This window comes from Ochotona curzoniae, unplaced genomic scaffold, assembly GCF_017591425.1.
Source record: "Ochotona curzoniae isolate NIBS_2020 unplaced genomic scaffold, NIBS_Ocur_1.0 contig_4105, whole genome shotgun sequence".
NCBI classification, from domain to species: Eukaryota; Metazoa; Chordata; class Mammalia; order Lagomorpha; family Ochotonidae; genus Ochotona; species Ochotona curzoniae.
The window spans coordinates 6,822,365-6,838,870 of record NW_024466129.1 but is presented as its reverse complement, the minus strand read 5'-3'; the positions used below and the strand labels follow the sequence as shown (position 1 = coordinate 6,838,870).

General features: G+C 57.9%; 1 protein-coding gene across 1 annotated transcript in view; it reads right to left on the bottom strand.

Moving 5' to 3' along the window:
- Positions 1 to 1,326: 1,326 nt before the first annotated feature.
- LHX4 (LIM homeobox 4) overlaps positions 1,327 to 16,506 on the bottom strand; it is a 33,607-nt gene continuing 18,427 nt past the window's right edge. Inside the window, exons 3-6 of the mRNA XM_040984234.1 lie at positions 6,317 to 6,519; positions 3,585 to 3,739; positions 3,328 to 3,499; positions 1,327 to 1,894 (exon numbers count right to left, since the gene is read on the bottom strand). Coding sequence (XP_040840168.1) covers positions 1,500 to 1,894; positions 3,328 to 3,499; positions 3,585 to 3,739; positions 6,317 to 6,519 — 925 coding nt within the window. The 3' untranslated portion in view covers positions 1,327 to 1,499. The remainder of the gene's footprint in view (positions 1,895 to 3,327; positions 3,500 to 3,584; positions 3,740 to 6,316; positions 6,520 to 16,506) is intronic.

Below are 16,506 nucleotides of genomic sequence, written 5' to 3'. Positions count from 1 at the left end.
GGCCCTATCACAGCAGGACACTGCCTCCTCTCCCTCTTTTGTCTCCCTCTGCCTACATCTTGCTTAAGAGCCGGGGAGCAGCAAACCAGTTTTCCAAGGGGGTGAGAAGACCTGCAGCTGCTTCCATGCCAGTCTGCCCACAGCCAGCAGTGGGTGCAGCGGTGAGGAGCTGGGCTGCCATGCCTATAAAGCCTCCTGCAGAAGTGCTGCCTGTCACGGGGTGGCTGCGCCCCAGCTGCAGGCATGGCGACATGCTACTGCAAACCCACAAGCAGAGAGTCCCCAGGCACCACTTCTTGGAAAGCCCTGGCTTCCCATGCCCAGGACTGGCATGCAGGGCATGGCCACATCCAGCCAGCTAGTCACCAGGACAGATGCAGCCCAGGGACCACGTGGGACCTCTACCAAGGGACAATTCTAAGGCTGCTTCCCCAGGGACTCCTCCCAACTGAGTGGGCCAAATCAGCACAGCCCATTTCTGGAAGCAACCAAGACGTCCTTCCATGGGGTCAGTGAGAACAGCGAGGCAGAGGGCCTCCACTGGCAAACTCGTCTAACACGCGAGGCAGATTCTCCCCTTCTCATTTCACTGGCAAGCACGGGACCCCCGAGCCCCGCCTCCGGCCACACGGGGCCAGCTGGGAGGCCACATGGAGGGAGACCTGTTGGCATTCACAGCTGAACAAACGGAAAGGCACGGTGGGCACCCAAGGAGCCGGTCAGGCAGCCTGCGGACGGGGCGCCAGGCACTCGGCTCCAGCCTCGGGTCACCTGCAATGAAAACCACCTCTTGCCATCAGGGATTCAGGGACACGCAGGGGGTTTCTTAAACAGCCCCAAAGGGCAAGTATCCTCTGGATAGTATTTCCAGGGGAGAAAAAAGTTGTATTTTTCATGGGTGGGGAAAGAATGAAAAAGGGGCATTTTTTTTTTTTCCTTTTTAACTGTCACATTGAATAGTAGTCATCAATGTTTTCACTTGATCTTTAACAACTGAGTTTTGTTTTTGGTGTTTTGTTTGCTTTTAATTCTGGAAGAATCCCTGTTTCTAATGAGTGCACTGGTTTGGGAGGCATTGAGACACACCAGTTGGAGCACAGGTCGCCGAGGCCTGGGTGGCCCTTCACAATCCCCTCACGCCACCCGAGCACTGAGCAGCCAAAGCCGGTGGAAGCGGGGCGGGAGGGGCCAGCTGCCAAGCCAGCATCCCGAGAGCGTGCGGTCTAGCCGGCCCGGGGCTGGGTTCTCAGACGGCGGTGCTTGCACCCAGCGCTGCCCCCTCACCCCACCCCCCCCCACACACACACACATACAAACACACACTCGGAGAAAGCAAGACCCTAGCAGGCTCTTCTGGGACTCGGCGGAGCGCTTCCATTGAAAATAATGGAACTTGCCACTGGCGCACGTCTGATCCCGAAAAGGCAAGTCATTCTCGTTCGATCCTTGAAGACGTTTCTCTCTCGAGCCCCCCAGCCAGGGAGGATGGGGAGGAGAGATTAGAAAGGAGGATGGTCCATTTCATCTAGCCAAGAGGCTGGGCTGGTGGGAAAGTCAGGGTAGCCTACACTGCTTCCAGTGGAGATATCAGAGGTGGGTCCCCCAGCCATGGCTCTCAGCGCGTGGTTGACGCCCTGCCCCGCGTGTGCCAGGATGCCCAGATTACTGTCCACTGCGTAATCCAGCCCGTGGAGCAAAGGAGCGTGGGCGGGCAGGGACGATATGGAGGACGGAGACTGGGGGATCCCGTAGGGGCTCCCGTCCCCCATGTCCTGATAGGACTGTCCCGTCCCGTCCATGGAGAAGTTCCCAGTCATTAACTGTCCGCCTGTAACGTCCCCCACGTTGCCATAAATCCTATTGGTGTGGCCAAGTTCTGAGAGAATTTGATCCTCTGTGGACAAAAGAATGCAGATTTATTGTCAACTGTCGGGACCCAGAGGTCCCCCTGCTCTTCAACAACCTAGGAATACACAGGATCGGGACAGGGCACAAGCAGGTGGGGGTGATAAGGGCATCCCGCACCCACGGTAAGCCACGTGTGCAGAGGCCTTCTGGTCTACCTGGAACAGCAGCTCCCTATCAAAGCTGGGGCTTCCCGCTCTAATCAGGAAGCTCTCTACCTGGGAACCAAAGGATCCACCTGGTGAAAGCCAACAAGCTGTGTCTTCGCTTTAAGGCGAGAAAAATGGAACGTTTGACACCTGATGGAGTCGCCTCGTCAACAGAGGCGAGCAGCTCTGGGCCTAAGAAACAAGTTGATGGGACCTGCTCCGGGAGACCTGCTTGCAGCCCAACGGGAGCATGTGCCCTGAACACGCGCGTCCTGTCCTCTTGGGCTGCGGTAGCCCCGTGTGGACTCCTCTTTTCCACACAAGCCTGTGCTTCCCGCACCGTTCCCGGCAAGGCCCCCTCAGTCCGGGCTTCAGCAATCCATCCTCTCCTGGAGCCTGGCTGGGTCCCACCCCCCACACCCCTCAAGGAAAGAGGCAAGGGTGGACTCACGCCCTTAAAGGGATTGGGCAGTGGGGGCCCTGCTCCACCGCCATGCCGCCACGCCTCAGCCATTGCCTGCACCTGCCCCGGGCAAGCTACCCTGAGCGAGCCTAAGGTCGGCTCTGGCCGCTGGCCACCCACAATTCTGAGAGGCGGCCAGGCAGGGAGGAGGTGGTGGCTCCCCATTTACAGAGAAGGGAGACAAGCTCAAGGGAATCCATCCCACAGAGCCAAGGATCCAGAGACAGGGCCACCCTCCTCCCTTGCTCTCACCCAGGACCCTGCGAGGGCAAATGCTGAGCTTAATCCGAGGCCCCGCCCCCGTGGCAAGTAGGTGTTTACCATCTGATGCACAAAAGCTGGACAGAGTGCATGCTGCAAAGCTGGTATGAGTGCGGGAGGGGGCGGGGGAGAGGTGCAATGACAGGGGATTCCCAAGCACAGCCAGCTCCCTGGCTCCCATGCACCCTGGCTGCTGATCTCCCCGGGGGTTAGGGGCCTGTGTGTGGAGGGTCATTCTAGGGACCCTCAGCGGACCAGGCCAATGTCCTTACAGAGCGGAGCGTGCAGGAGAGACTGGGACCCGGGCCAAGACACATCCCCTGACCCACTGTTAGGGGGCAGGGGCCACTGGGTGCCAGGGAGGCCCAGCGCCCACAGCTCAGTGGCCAGACACTCATGCGTCCAGCTTGCAGGGGCTGCCAACCCCTGCACCCGCCCTCTGCCGCTTCAGTCCTGTGTTTGGGAGGCAGTGGCCCCAGGGACCCAGGAGTCACTGTTCCCCCGGGGACTTGCCAAGGGTCTCGGCCTGCTGCCTCCAGCCCTGCTCACCTCGGAAACTCAGCTCACTGTCACTAACCCCACAGTCCTCCGCCGAGCTCTCCTTTTCTTGCTTGCTGCCTGCCCGGCTCCTTTTGACGCTCTTGTAGAACTGCCCCCAGCGGTGCCGTCCCGCGTCCTTCTTGAGTCGCTTCTCCTTGGCACGGCGGTTCTGAAACCAGACCTGGAGAGAGAGAGAGAGAGAGAGATGGGTGCGGGGTGTGTCTGAGAGGCCAGGGCCAGCCAGCTCCTGCCCCTGGGCCACTCACCTGCACGACCCTCATGTCCAGGCCAGTCTCGGAGGACAGCTGCTCACGCACGTGCCGGGCAGGCTTTGGGGAGTTCTTGTAGGCGTTCTTGAGCGTCTCCAGCTGCTTGGCCGTGATGGTGGTGCGTGGCCGCTTAGCCCCAGTCTCGGAGTCGTCTGCGGGAGGGCACGTCTTACCGGGGCAGTGGGTGTGAACGGGTCCCCTCCCGCAGGCACAGGAAGAGGAGGAGGTCCCGCCTCCTCCCTGCCTGGCCGCCTCTCAGAGTTGTGGGTGGTCAGTGGCCACAGCCGACCTTGGGCTTGATCAGGGTGGATTGCTGAAGCCCTCTTCCCAGCCAGGATAAACCAGCAGGCCTGGGGCCATCCTGCACTTGGCCCCTATGGGAGCCGTTGCCAGGGCCACTGTCCCACAGCCCTGGGCTCACAGCCCAGCACACCCTGCAGGTGTCTAAGCAGTGCCTGCAGCACCCAAAAGCTTCTGGAAACCAGTGCAGCTACAGGAAGGTGAGGTGCTCCCTGGGTGGCCCGTGCTGTCTGTTGTGTTGGGTCAGGCACCGAGAGGGCACCATGCATGTCTCCTCTTGAACACTTGGGCTCACTTCCCCACAACACCCTCGAGCAACAGAGTCAGGTCAGGCACCAGGCCTCTTGTGAGCCCTAATATCTCAGCTGCCATTATGGTACTGGCATCCCATGTGGTCACCGGTTCATATCCTGGCTGCTCCACTTCCTATCCAGCTCCCTTTTTATGGCCTGGGAAAGCAAAGGAGGACAGCCCAAAGGCTTGAGATCCTGCACCCGCATGGGAAACCCAGAAGAAGCTCCTGGCTTCGGATTGGTTCAGTTCCAGCTGTTCTGGCCATTTGGAGAGTGAGCCAGCTGATGGAAGATTTTTCTCTCGGTATCTATAAATCTGTCTTTCCAATTAAAATAAGTAAATCTTTTTTTAAAAAAAATCATGTCTAAGAGAGTCTTCAAAAAGTTTACGGGAATGTACATTGTGAAAAGCAACTTGTATAAGTTTCAAAAATTTCTGCACCAAGATAAACACCAGGATTTCTAGAAAGGCTTGCGTAGGTTTCCCTGTATGGCAGATGAAATAATGAAACCACCACAAATATGTTCATTCCTAACTACTCAATACCAAGAGAGGGGAGTTAGCAGCGCTTGCTACCAGGGCTGGCCACTGGTGTGGGACCCCGCGCCCAGTAGGCAGCTGGCGGCACCATACAGACTGCTCCCACGCATGGGACTCTGTTCTTGTGATGGCGGGGACTATTATGCAGTGATTTTAACGTTCACTGTTATTATAATTTAAAATCTTTTTTATATCCTGTAACAATGTCATCCAAGTGTTCATTAAGAAGTGGTGGCCGAGTTCATACTGGGAAAAAAAATGTACCCAGAAATAAACAGCCTTGGTTATAGAAGTTAAATGTGATAAAAAAGAAAAAATGAAAAAAACCCTCTGAGGAAAGCCCAACACGCCCAGGCTTGCCCTGGCTGTTAATTTAGCAGAGAGCATTCTGCCAGGTATTAGAGCTAATGCTAAGAAAAGAAAGATAGCACTGGTTATGGGTTCATGTGCTTCCAGAATAACACCCCCCACCGCCACCCCTGCCAACTTCTCCCTTTAATTCCTGCGGGAAAATAAGTCTAAAAATGTGTTAGTTTTGAATTCTGCAGGGTCTCCTGGAACTTGTCCTTAGCATCAGATGCAGCCTCATTCTACTGATAATACAGATATCCGGGGAGACGGAGGAAATGAGCAGAACCGTTCCCACTCAGGTGCAAGTGGCTGCCATTGGAGCAACTCAAGGGAGGGGACTGCCAGCCACAAGGAGGAGGCCGCACAGTGGGAAAGCGCCCACATACATCCCCGGCAGACAAGGCCGTGGTCCTGCGTGGAGGGCCCTCTCGCTGCCCAGGCAGGGGTTGTCTTCAGCTACCAGCAAGGCTCGGGAACCTGGGGGATACACCACAACTTCCCGGAAACCCATGACTGCTTTCCTTCACCTGCTGTGACACTCCTCTCCCACACCGTCCCCTTCTTACCTGACACCTCACAGGCTTCCCCTTTCAACCCACAGGAGACAGCCCTGTATGGCAGGCCCAGTTAGTCCTATGAACAGCTGAGCAGCCCAGCGGCCAGGGGACCTCCAAGTTCATGGAGATGCAGACCAGGCCTCAGACTCCAAAGGTGGTGTCTTTCCATTGTCCCGCACTGCTCTGCCACGGTGCAGATAAGAAGTGACCCTGTAGGGCTCACTCCTGCCACCCCAGCTGATCATAGCAAGCCAGGCTCTTCACCCTTCTCTCCTGCACTGTCCACAGCACCCGGAGGGGCCAGGCCAAGACCATTCTGGGTACAAATGAGCTCTCTGACAAGGAGGACGAAGCCAGCTACCCAGGTCTGTGGTGGGGGCACTGGAGTTCATGGGACCCACACCCTGTTCCGTGGGACTGTGTGAGCAGCCCTTCTCATGGAGCATGCAAGCGACCAGAGTTCATGAGCTCAGCCTTGGCACAGGTGCGCAGGGGCCAGGGCTTCCACAGGAAGGTCACCAAAGATCTCTGTGTACCTGCAAGGCCAGAGTCGTGGGGAGGAGGGGGAGGAGGTCCCAGAGGCTACCCTGGCCCCAGGCCTCAGCACCCACGGCCAGGGGTGTTCAGAAGGAAGTTGCCGCAGAGCCCGGGTGGGGTGGGGGGAGGCCTGCAGGATGGGCTGCTTACCGTTCTGCTTGGCCGTCTCGTAGTCTTCCTTGCACACCAGCCGCCCATCCTCCAGGAGGTAGAACTCGTCACCCGTGGCCAGCTGCCGGCTGCAGATGATGCAGGCGAAGCAATGCAGGTGGTACACGAAGTCCTGCGCCTTGCGGACCACCTGGGTCGGGGGGATGCCCTGCTGGCACGCCGTGCATTTCGTGCCGAAGCGCCTGGCAGGGCAGCACAAGAGGGTGAGGGTGAGGAGTGGGCGTCAGTCTCTTCCCTCATCCCTCACTCCCCGGCATAGCCTCCCATCCCAACCCCAGCTGCCAGGGTAGGACACGGGGAGCAGCCAGGCCCTCTCTGCCTCCTGTGTAGGGCTGGGGTGCACAGGTCCCATGTCAGCTACCTCCCCCTGCTGCAGAATCACTCTGCCTCATCACGCGCTGCCACAGGAGGAGGCACATGGGGCTCTCCTGCCACCTGCCTCTTTGTACCTTTCGCTGCACTGCACGTACACAGAGGTGCTCCATGCAGGCCTGAGAATTGCTGAAATGGGGTGGGCCCCCCAGGCTGCCCCTCCACGCCCTGCTCCTGCCCCCAGGACAGCAGCGTGCAGAGCTGTGCGGGAACCCGCTAGACCTCTCCCCAAGGCCACAGCATTCCAGGAGGCTCCAAGGCAAGAGCCAGTGTCACTATGGCTGGGACGGAAGGAGACACAGGAAAGGAATGGCCCCGGGAAGCCTGGAAGCCCACTGCGGCCAGACACACGGAGCACTCCCCCCTGCCCACTTCCCCAGCACTGGTGAGCAACCTGGGAGTGGCGGGGCCTGGATGTGGCACTTGCTACAGGCGGGAGGCAGCATGGGGGGTGGGCAGGGAGGCAGGGGCAGAGTTTAAAACAGCAATCAACCTAATTATTCATGACATTTCACACAGCAGAACTTTATCTTCTTCAGGATGAAAGACTTCGCCTAATGGATCTGGGGAAGGTTTGATTTTAATGGTCCTTTTAACTAATGCTTATAGGCAGCCCGATTTCCCCTGAAAGGACAGTACATATTTCATCCACATTAATACCAAATAAATTAATTATGGTCACAGCTATCATGATGAATCCCAGATTAATGCCGAATGATGGGTCTCTGTATGCGGTAATGACACCTGCCGAGAGGGCAGGAGGGGCCTGGTGCCCGCGGGCATGGGACCAGCGATGGCTTCAGAAGGTCCTGCCAGGGGCTGTAGTCCCAGAGAGAAGGGGTGTGCGTCTGCACCCACATGTGGAGCCCCCAAAGATCCAGGAGCATAGCCCAGGGGCCTCCTTTTCAGAGGCGAGTGCTGGGGCGCTGGGCTATGAGGGGCTGACTGTCTCTGGGGAAGATGGGAGGGGTTCCTGAGGAGCTGTGAAATCTCCTCCCCAAAGCTGTTCAAAACGCTGCATTGGGGGGTGGGCACTCTGCTGCAGGGGTCAAGCCACAGCTGACAGCTCCCGTCTCCCCTCTGCAGTGCCTGGGTTCAAGTCCCAGTTCCACTTCCAACTCCAGCTTCCTGCTAAGGTGCACGTGGGGATGCAGGAGGAGGTAGCTCAGTTACTGGGGTCTCTGCCACCCCTCTGGGAGACCCCGACTGGCTTCCTGATTGCTGGCTTTGGCCTGGCACAGCCACGGCTGTTGCAGATTTGGGGGAATTTACCAAAAGATGAGAGATTCTCTCTCTCTCTCTCTCTCTCTCTCTCTCTCTCTCTCTCTCCTTGCCTTAGTATTTGTTGAATGAAGAAATGAGTGGGTAAAGCAGCACGCTTTGGGAAGCTGTGGGGGGATGGTAAGTCTGAGAGTGGGATACAAATGGCACGATCAGCTCTGGGGGTCTGGGCCATCCAGGACACAGGGGGAACCAGCTCTCCCTACAACTGTGGTCTTACCCATCATCTGTATCAAAGGAGAAGGGAGCAGGCAGGTGTACCATCCATCAAGTGGGTGCAACCAAGACCAAGGCTGGCTGCCTCTGGGTTCCTGGGAACGTGTTCCTATCCTGTTTCAGAATTGTGTGCTTTTCCGATCCAGTCCTGGCTAATGCACCAGGCAAATGTTAGAAAGACACGAGGCACTCAGGCACTGAAGTGGCCCAGCCGTGTAGACACCTGCGGCCTGGAGGCTCAGCACGGCTTCACATCCAGTTCCAGCTTCCTGCTCATCAGTACAAACCCTGGGAGGCGGCAGGTGGTAACGCCAGGGATCCCTGCTGCCCACCTGGGAGACCTGCGATGAGTCGCCAGCCCCCAGCCTAGTGTTGGTTGCTGAAGGCCTTGGGGCAGTGAGAGAGCAGCTGGGAGCTTGCTTTGCCTCTGAACGAAACTGTGACCTCCCCAGGCCCACGGACAGCCCTCCCAGCCCAGGAGACCACCCAGGTACAGAAGCTGGCTTCTAGTCCTCTATGCAACGTGGTGGAGCAGAACTGAGTTCTGAGAGGAGATTTTTCCCAGACACAGTGAGATCCTAGCTCGGTGACCGGAACACACGGGTGGTAGACCCCGCCCCGCCCCCCGGCCCCTCCCAGAAGGAGGCCGCATCTTCCTCCACTAAAAGCAGACACGGGCTTTCAGAAACCAGGAGCCCAGTAAACACTAGCACAGCAGAGACATGAAAGATAACGGGGTATAAATTTAATCTGCAGGCCGACAGTGATTCATGTACGCGAGTGGCAAGTGCACAAGAAAAATGAAAAATAAATGGACTTTCCCACCAGCGTGTCTTAGCAATTGAAGCAATTTTCCTGATTGTGGGATTTATACCCATGGAAAGTGGAAGTCGCTCCTCGTTACCTTTCTGCCCTCAAGCATGGGCAGCAGGACCCTGGCCAAGCCTCCCCCCCCCACCACACACCCCAGAGCCCCCCCCACACACACCTTGCCTGGCCCTATGGCCACGCTTGCTGCACCTGCAGTCAGAGCCAAGGGCCAGCTTGTGACCTTGAGGATGTAAGGAACACACCCTCTAGTTTCCAATCTGAGGCCAGCCCAGGGAAGAAAGCATGGCCCCAAGGAGATGCCACCCATGGTTACAGCCCTGTGATCCCAAGTGTGGCCGGCCTGGGGGCCTGGCTGCTCCCAGGGTACCACGACCCAGCCTAGGAAGGAGCTCTGAACCCCTACCTGGTGCAGGGCCAGTCTACTTGGGGATGGCATGAGGGCAAGCCGCACACTCCAGATCAGTGCTGCTGGTCAGCCCCGCCTGGACCCTGCCTCCCCCTGGGAAAGGCAACTGGAGTGGAGCCAAAGCACCTGCCAGGAGCACCTGCCTGTGGTCCCTTCCCACCACCGGGAGTTCTGCCCCTGCTGGGCGCGTAGTAGTTAGCAACAAAAACTCAGTGAATGAAGCAGCAAAGAAACGGGCAAACTGTTACTCAAAGCGTGAGCCGGAGTGATCAGAGATGAAGTGGCACTCCCATTCTCCCACGCCCTCCTCCAAAGCCTTTCTCAGAAGCCAGCCCTCTGTTTAACTGCAGGCAGAATTTGCCCTCCCACATGGCTGTCACTGTCACTCTCACACCTCCGTGCCTGCTGGGTGACCAGCTGGAACAGAGGACACAGTGGCTCCTGACGGCAGCGACAGCAGAAAGCAGGATTTGAACTTCATGCTTCTGGCGCAGCACAGTTGACCTACTGTGCACATCATGGGCAGAAAGAGCCAGTCCGGGAGCTCCTACTCTGAACTTAAACTTGAAAGGAGAGGACCCCTGAGTCCCTGAGCAGGGGGGCTCAGCCCTTGACTGCTGGCCTTGCCAAGGGAGACCCCACCCACAGGTGTGTTCCTGCGACAGTCCTGCCAGGCCAAGCTCCCAGGGCCGGCCCAGGTGTGAGGGTCCGCACGACTGATGTGTCTGGATGTTGTAGAAAGCTGGCAACAGGCAGGCCTTGTAAAGCCATAATCCTACACCACAGGTGTCTGGCACCCTTCTGGACGTACTTTCTGTCCATGATCAGATGCAGGGAAGCTTCCACAGTACTCATGAAAATATCTCCCACCCACACACAAGCACCTAATATGTGTCCACTGTGTCCCACCAGTGTGCCTGAGTGGTCACCTTCGGGACCTCAGCCACAGCCCTGGGCCTAGCAGGCCTCGGCAGCCCAGGCTCCTGGCTCATCACCTCCTGCACAGCTCCCAGCTTCCACCTGCCTCCACCGTCACCGCCATGATCTAACTGGACCTGTGTCACCAGCACCTGCCATGCAAGAGTGAACTCACACCGTCCTGTTGTGTACACACCCATGCCTGCCACCAGGACCTGCTCGCTCCATCCCAGACCTGGCCTCCGCCCCAGCGCCTGGCCTGGCTGGCTCCATGTGCCCATCAACGCCCTGCAGCACCTGCCTTCCTGGCTTCCTTAGGAGAAACCACAGAGCATCATCCCTCTTGCCTCGCCGGGTCCTCCCAGCTCCAGCCCTTCCATCATTGGTCTCCTTCTCTGCAGACCTTCCCCTGCACAGCACATTATTTCTGCAACTTCAACAGCCCCACGTTCCCCACCCATGCGTGATGGCTCCTCACTGCAGAGCACAGCCCCTCCGAGCAGATCCTGGAGGTCTGCACCCACCTGCGCCCTGGCTCCCACCTCCTGCTGCAGCTGCCACAGGCTCTCTTCTGCTGCACGCAGACAGGGCCCCCTCCCTCCCTCCCCTTCAGGCCCAGCAGGCCAGCCCCTCCACGACCCTCCTGGATCCACAGCTCAGGATCCCAGGCCCAGGGAGGTGCTTTGGCGCCTCACATGGGGCACTCCTGAGTCCACCTGCAGCCGTACACCCTTCTGCCCCAGTCCAAACCAAAGCTGCACTCAGCCAGGGCACCCATGAGCAGAGTGTGACCAAGTTCACAGGCAGTCCCCACTGCCCCTGACCTTCCAGTTGCTCAAGTTCCCCTGGCCATGGGGTCCTACTTCCCTAGGCAGCTCCTGCTGGGACTATGGGCAGCTCTCTCCTCCCTGGCCCAGAGCCCAGCTCCAGCTGCTCAGGCCAAGACCTTGCTTTCCACCCCAGATCCCATCAATGTGAGAGCCACATGGCAAGAGCCAGACTATGCCTCCCATCCCCACAGCTTCTGAGGGAGCTCCCAGCTCCAGCCTGCCCCAGACCCACCATCTCTCCCCTGCACTTAGCAGCCACACCCCTTGCCCAGCCTGCTCCAAGTCTCGCAGTGGCTCCATCCCACTCAGGGTCTAAGACAATGACCGGTCTCCCAAGCCCTGGGCCTTTCAGCCTCTTGCCAGGTTTCTAAGCCTCCACACAGCCATGCTCACTGCACCCCCAGCACACCATCCCCCAATCACTCCCTCTCTCCCTCAATAGCATGACTCGCTTCTGCTTTCCTATTTCCCCCGTCCTCCTCCCCAGCACTTTGGACAGTCTTCAACCACCTCCCTCACTGCCACCAGAGCATGCCCTCAACGGGGGTGCAGCCACCTCCCCCTCTCCAGAGAGGCCCCCACCGCCACCCCATAGCAGGGTTCTATCTGCCCTGTGTGCTGCTGAAGCCAGCACCTCCAACGCTGCTCGGCCCAGGACATGCACTCCGGGTGCACTGCCGAGGGGCCCACTCCCGTGCTCAGCACCCACACACACCCCGCAGGTGTAGCTGAGGAAGCCAAAGCCGTGTTGCCACAAACCGTGCAGGTGCTGGCTCTCCCGTACAGGTGCTGGCTCTCAGGGGCGCCTCACTGCAAGGCAGTCGGCAGGGAGCAGCCCAAGCCCAGGCTGACCACCCCTGGCTGGGAGCTGCCACGGACAGGCAGCGCCGTCCGACGCACACAAAATATTGCCCAACCTGGTGTTCTGCTTTAATTGCTTGGCGCAGATTTACAGCAGGCCGTATATCAGCCCGGGGCTGACACCTCCCCACATGTGTTTCTTTTATCCATCACCACACTTGACAGGTGCGTGGCTGGTATTTACTGTTACTGTATGTACCAATATTTCCAACACACATCACCGCCCACTCCGAGGCCACGGCCGTGTCACGGGCACACACAGCTTCTGCCGAGAACAGCTGCCCTTCTCTTGCACCCAGGCTGGGGGTCTCACCCAGAGAAGGCCATGATGTTGGAGTGGACAAGGGCCTTGAAGGGCAGGCACACGAGTACGCCATCACGCGGACACTTCCCTGGCCCTCAGCAATCTGTGACTTCCTCGTTGTTTTTAAACAGATGATGGTTTTATTTTTTACAGCACAGCCAACATGGTGGCAGGGATGCAACCGGCAAAGCACCAGGGCCAGTGATTTTGGCCAAGCCCTTTGTTTAACAGAGGAAGGAACATGGGGCCCAGGGAGGGGCAGTGACTGGCCCCAAGTCACACAGTTAGGTCAGTGGCAGAAAATAAGGCAAGACACAATTCTCCCTTCCCTGTGGCCTCAAGTCCTCCCCTTCCCTGACCAGGCAAGATTTGCTTCCCAGGAGGTAGTGGAATTGCTAGGGCTACCTCTTGCACCCTATGGTTTTCAAATGAGCATCCCACACATGCAGTGTGAAGGGCACTCACATAGGCATCATGCCTCTTGTACCACAGACTGCCCTTGCATTCGGATTACTGGTCCTTATTTACAGATAGAGGCAGGCGGAGGAGGGGCACGCCAACAGGCCACACCCATCTCAACACCCAGGCCCATCAGCTTCCACCAAGGAGCAGGTGCAGCTGTTCCCAAACTGTCCCATGCAGGAGGCTCACCAGGGCAGCTGAGTCAGGGGCACCACAGCCACCCTGGCCTGCTCCTGGGCCCCAGCACCCCCAACCCCATGGCAGGTGTCCAAGCAGCAGCCCCCACCCTGAAGGGCTCCGCACTGTATTTCTTCCAAGAAAGGACAGCCAAGCACCCAGGAAACAACCAACCAGCAACATGACTGAACACCACAGAGGCCAGGGTCCCCAAAGACATTGCCACAACCACAGAGTACCGCCTACTGACAGTGCTTTCTCCCAGCGTGTGCACACCAACACTGCCCTCTGCTGCCGGTCAAAAGCAATGCCACATCTGCGGGATCAAGGCTCTGAATGGCTTGCCGCCCCCCACCCACACCCCTTGCCCTGGACCTCCCTACACCTCCTCCTCCAACGGGGGCCTTCGCATTGCCAAAGTTACACACACCACAACCCAGACAGCCCTGCAGTGTGCCAAACAGTGGCCCTGCCCCTTGTCGTGGGCATAAAGATAAAAATACGGAGTCGGGAAACAGCCTCACCTGAGTGCTCCAGTCAAGCTCTGGGCCCCAGTAAGTCCGTCATTCTCTTTTCTCTCTCTCTTCCTTCCTTCCTTCTTTCTCTCTCTCTTAGTCTCTCTCTCTTCTTTTTTTATCCAAGCAGCACAGAAAAACAATTCTCCTTCCCTCTGACCAGGTTAGTCCAATTGCATAGTTGAGATCATTTGGGGGTTTGAATTTAAGTAGGCGGTACTTCAAAGAATCCATGGGAAATAGAATTAGAAGAAAAACTTGTTTCGGTGGGAAAAAAACGAGGCACTGGCACTGTGGCACAGTGAACAAAGCTGTCGCTCGTGATACTGGCACACCACATGGGTGCCAGCTCATGTCCTGGCTGCTCTGCTTCTAATCCAGTTCCCTGCTAATGCCCTGGGAAAAGCAACCGAGAATGGCCCAAGTGCTTGGGCCCCTGCCGCCTTCAGTGGAGGCTCAGATGAAGCTCCTGGCTCCTGGCCATGTGGAGAGTGAATTAGCAGATGGACCGTCCATTTCCGACCATTCCCTACCCCCTGTAACTCTTGCAAATAAATAGTTTTAGAAAAATTGAATTCCATGGGAAGTCTTCAGAAAGTTCATGGTAATGTATACTATGAAAATATTAAACACAGATCTCCAACAGCACCAAGATAAACTTTCAATGCAGTCTTTCCACACCCCTTTGCAATTCCTTTGTACTCTCTGCTGTCCCTCCCCCCCAGTTGCCCCAGGTGTGAGCAGGGAGGACTGGGGATTTAGGGGCTGAGCCTCCCATCCCTCATCTGGCTCTCTCTGCTTGCAGCACCCCTACCCTATCCAGGAGGCGCGCGATGACATCAATGACTGGTAACGGAAGGTGGGCTTCCCCCAAGCCCCACGTGTGCAGTGGGGCCTGAGGCCCAGGGCTGGGAAGGCAGAGCCGCAATGATCCCACACTGATCCCACACAACCACTCCTTCACTGTCTGCACTGCAGCTGTGGCTTCCTGCACCGAACAGCCCTGACCTTGGAAACTGGGTGGGACTGGAAGCACGCATCCTCCCTGAGAACCTGAGGCACTCACCGCCCATCTCCAACTGACAGCTCCCTCTGCACCCAGCATCCCATCCTGGAGTGAACGGCCTGGATTCAGCACCACACCTGTGGCCAGCTCCCCTGCTCAACAAAGGGTTGGGAACTGACAGAGGCCAGTCCTGGGGAATGACGGAGGTGCCCTGACTGGGCCGCGCATAACCCAGGCAGCAAGATGCAGAAGCTGGTGGCCAGCGCTCATAGATGCATTCTGTAATTTACTCCTTGTTCCATCAAACTCAGCAATAACCTAGGGACAAGGCTCAGGGCCAGATGCTTATGCAGGAGACAGAGCAATGACGAACACACAGGCCTGTTCCTCAAGCCAGCAAGGAGCGCAAACAGGTGCAGGAGAAATGAGCAAAGCAGCGCGTGCTGAGTCACTCGAAGAGAGACGGCAGAGGGAGGTGGGGGTGGGCAACGCCTCCCTGGGGGCTCCAAGTCCTGCTGAGCTGAACTCTGGGCAGCTGTGGCGGGATGTGGAGGAGGTGCAACCCTTGGTGGGGAAGGCAGGGAGGGCAGCCAGTGTCCCCGGAGGGTGAGCTAACCAGGGCCAGTGTGCAGAGCACACCAGCACATGGGGACATTCTGGGAGTGGGCGGGGCACAGAACAGGCAGATCTGGGGGGCACTAATGTTTCTGGAACATTCTGCAGGTGGAGAGGCCCTGTGAAACATCAATCCATGAGACAGAATGGTTTGCTTAACAGGAAGGTGAATGGGCTGCAGAGAGAAGAAGCAGGCAGTGGGGAGGGCAGCACCGAGCAGGCCCCAGGAAGGACCCTCCTGCAGGGCATGGTACAGGAAGCCCTGGCCTGGGTGGGGAGCTGGACTCCCTATCCTTGGACCATGGCTTCCACCCCACTCCTGCTTTGGACCTCTCCTGGGCTCAGGGAGACCCCAATGCTGCCCCTGACTCCTACCTCCCTTCTCTCTCCCAAGCCCAGAGCCTGTCAGTCAGGGCCCACAAACCAGACAGGGCCCTCAAAACAACACTGAGGGACTCAAGGGGGGCTCTCTGTCAATGAAACCTTGGCCCACTTGGGCTTGGCCCTCACCCCATGGGCTGCCCTAACCTGCTGAGTGGACTGGCCAGTAACCCTGTGGGCCCCGAGGCCTGACCTGCCCTGTCCATGCCCCTGGAGCTCAGTGTTGCAGCTGACCAAAGGGACAAGGACAGAAGAAGTTGCCCTCAAGCCAAAGGCCACCCAAGGGATGGCCTTGCCAAGGGATGCATGTGGAAGGACAGACAGCCGAAAATCAGAAAGAGATGAGAAGACGGCGGAGAACACTGAAGGACGAGCAGGAGGAAGGGGGCAGCACACCAAAGCCCCAAGAGCCAAGTCCACCACCCATGTGCACATTGGGGCTTGCTGAGTGTGCTGTGCTAGCCCCAGGACACATGGACACATACACACAAGGAAGGGGCTGTACTTGACCAAAGTGCAACCTTGGCAAGGAGCAGGTGAACAAGCTGAGGGGTAACCGGGACCGCTCATGAGTCTTCAGCTCAAACCACACTGTACTGAATGCACAGACCCCTCATAGGCGCATGGGAGCCTTCTCTGCAGTGCGCATCTGAGCTCACCTTGCTCTCCTTCCTCCCCTGGCTCCCTCAGCCACGCCCCCACCTCTTAGGTCCTGACCAGCTTTGTACAACTTCCCAGCAGGCCTGTGGGTACCCCCCAACACGGGCTCAGCATCACTGACCAACGACCTGGACAACAGAGCCTGGCAGAGGGGTCTCAGACCAGCTGCTGTGCAAGATCGACCCCAGGTCATCCCTGCCAGACAGTTCCAGCTGCGCCATGCTGACGGAGCCAACCCCAAGCTCGGCCAGCACTCAGCACGGACGCTCACAGCCTGGTGAGACAGGAAATGCATGGTAGCCACAGTTCAGGGAAATGACATAGCCTTCCCAAA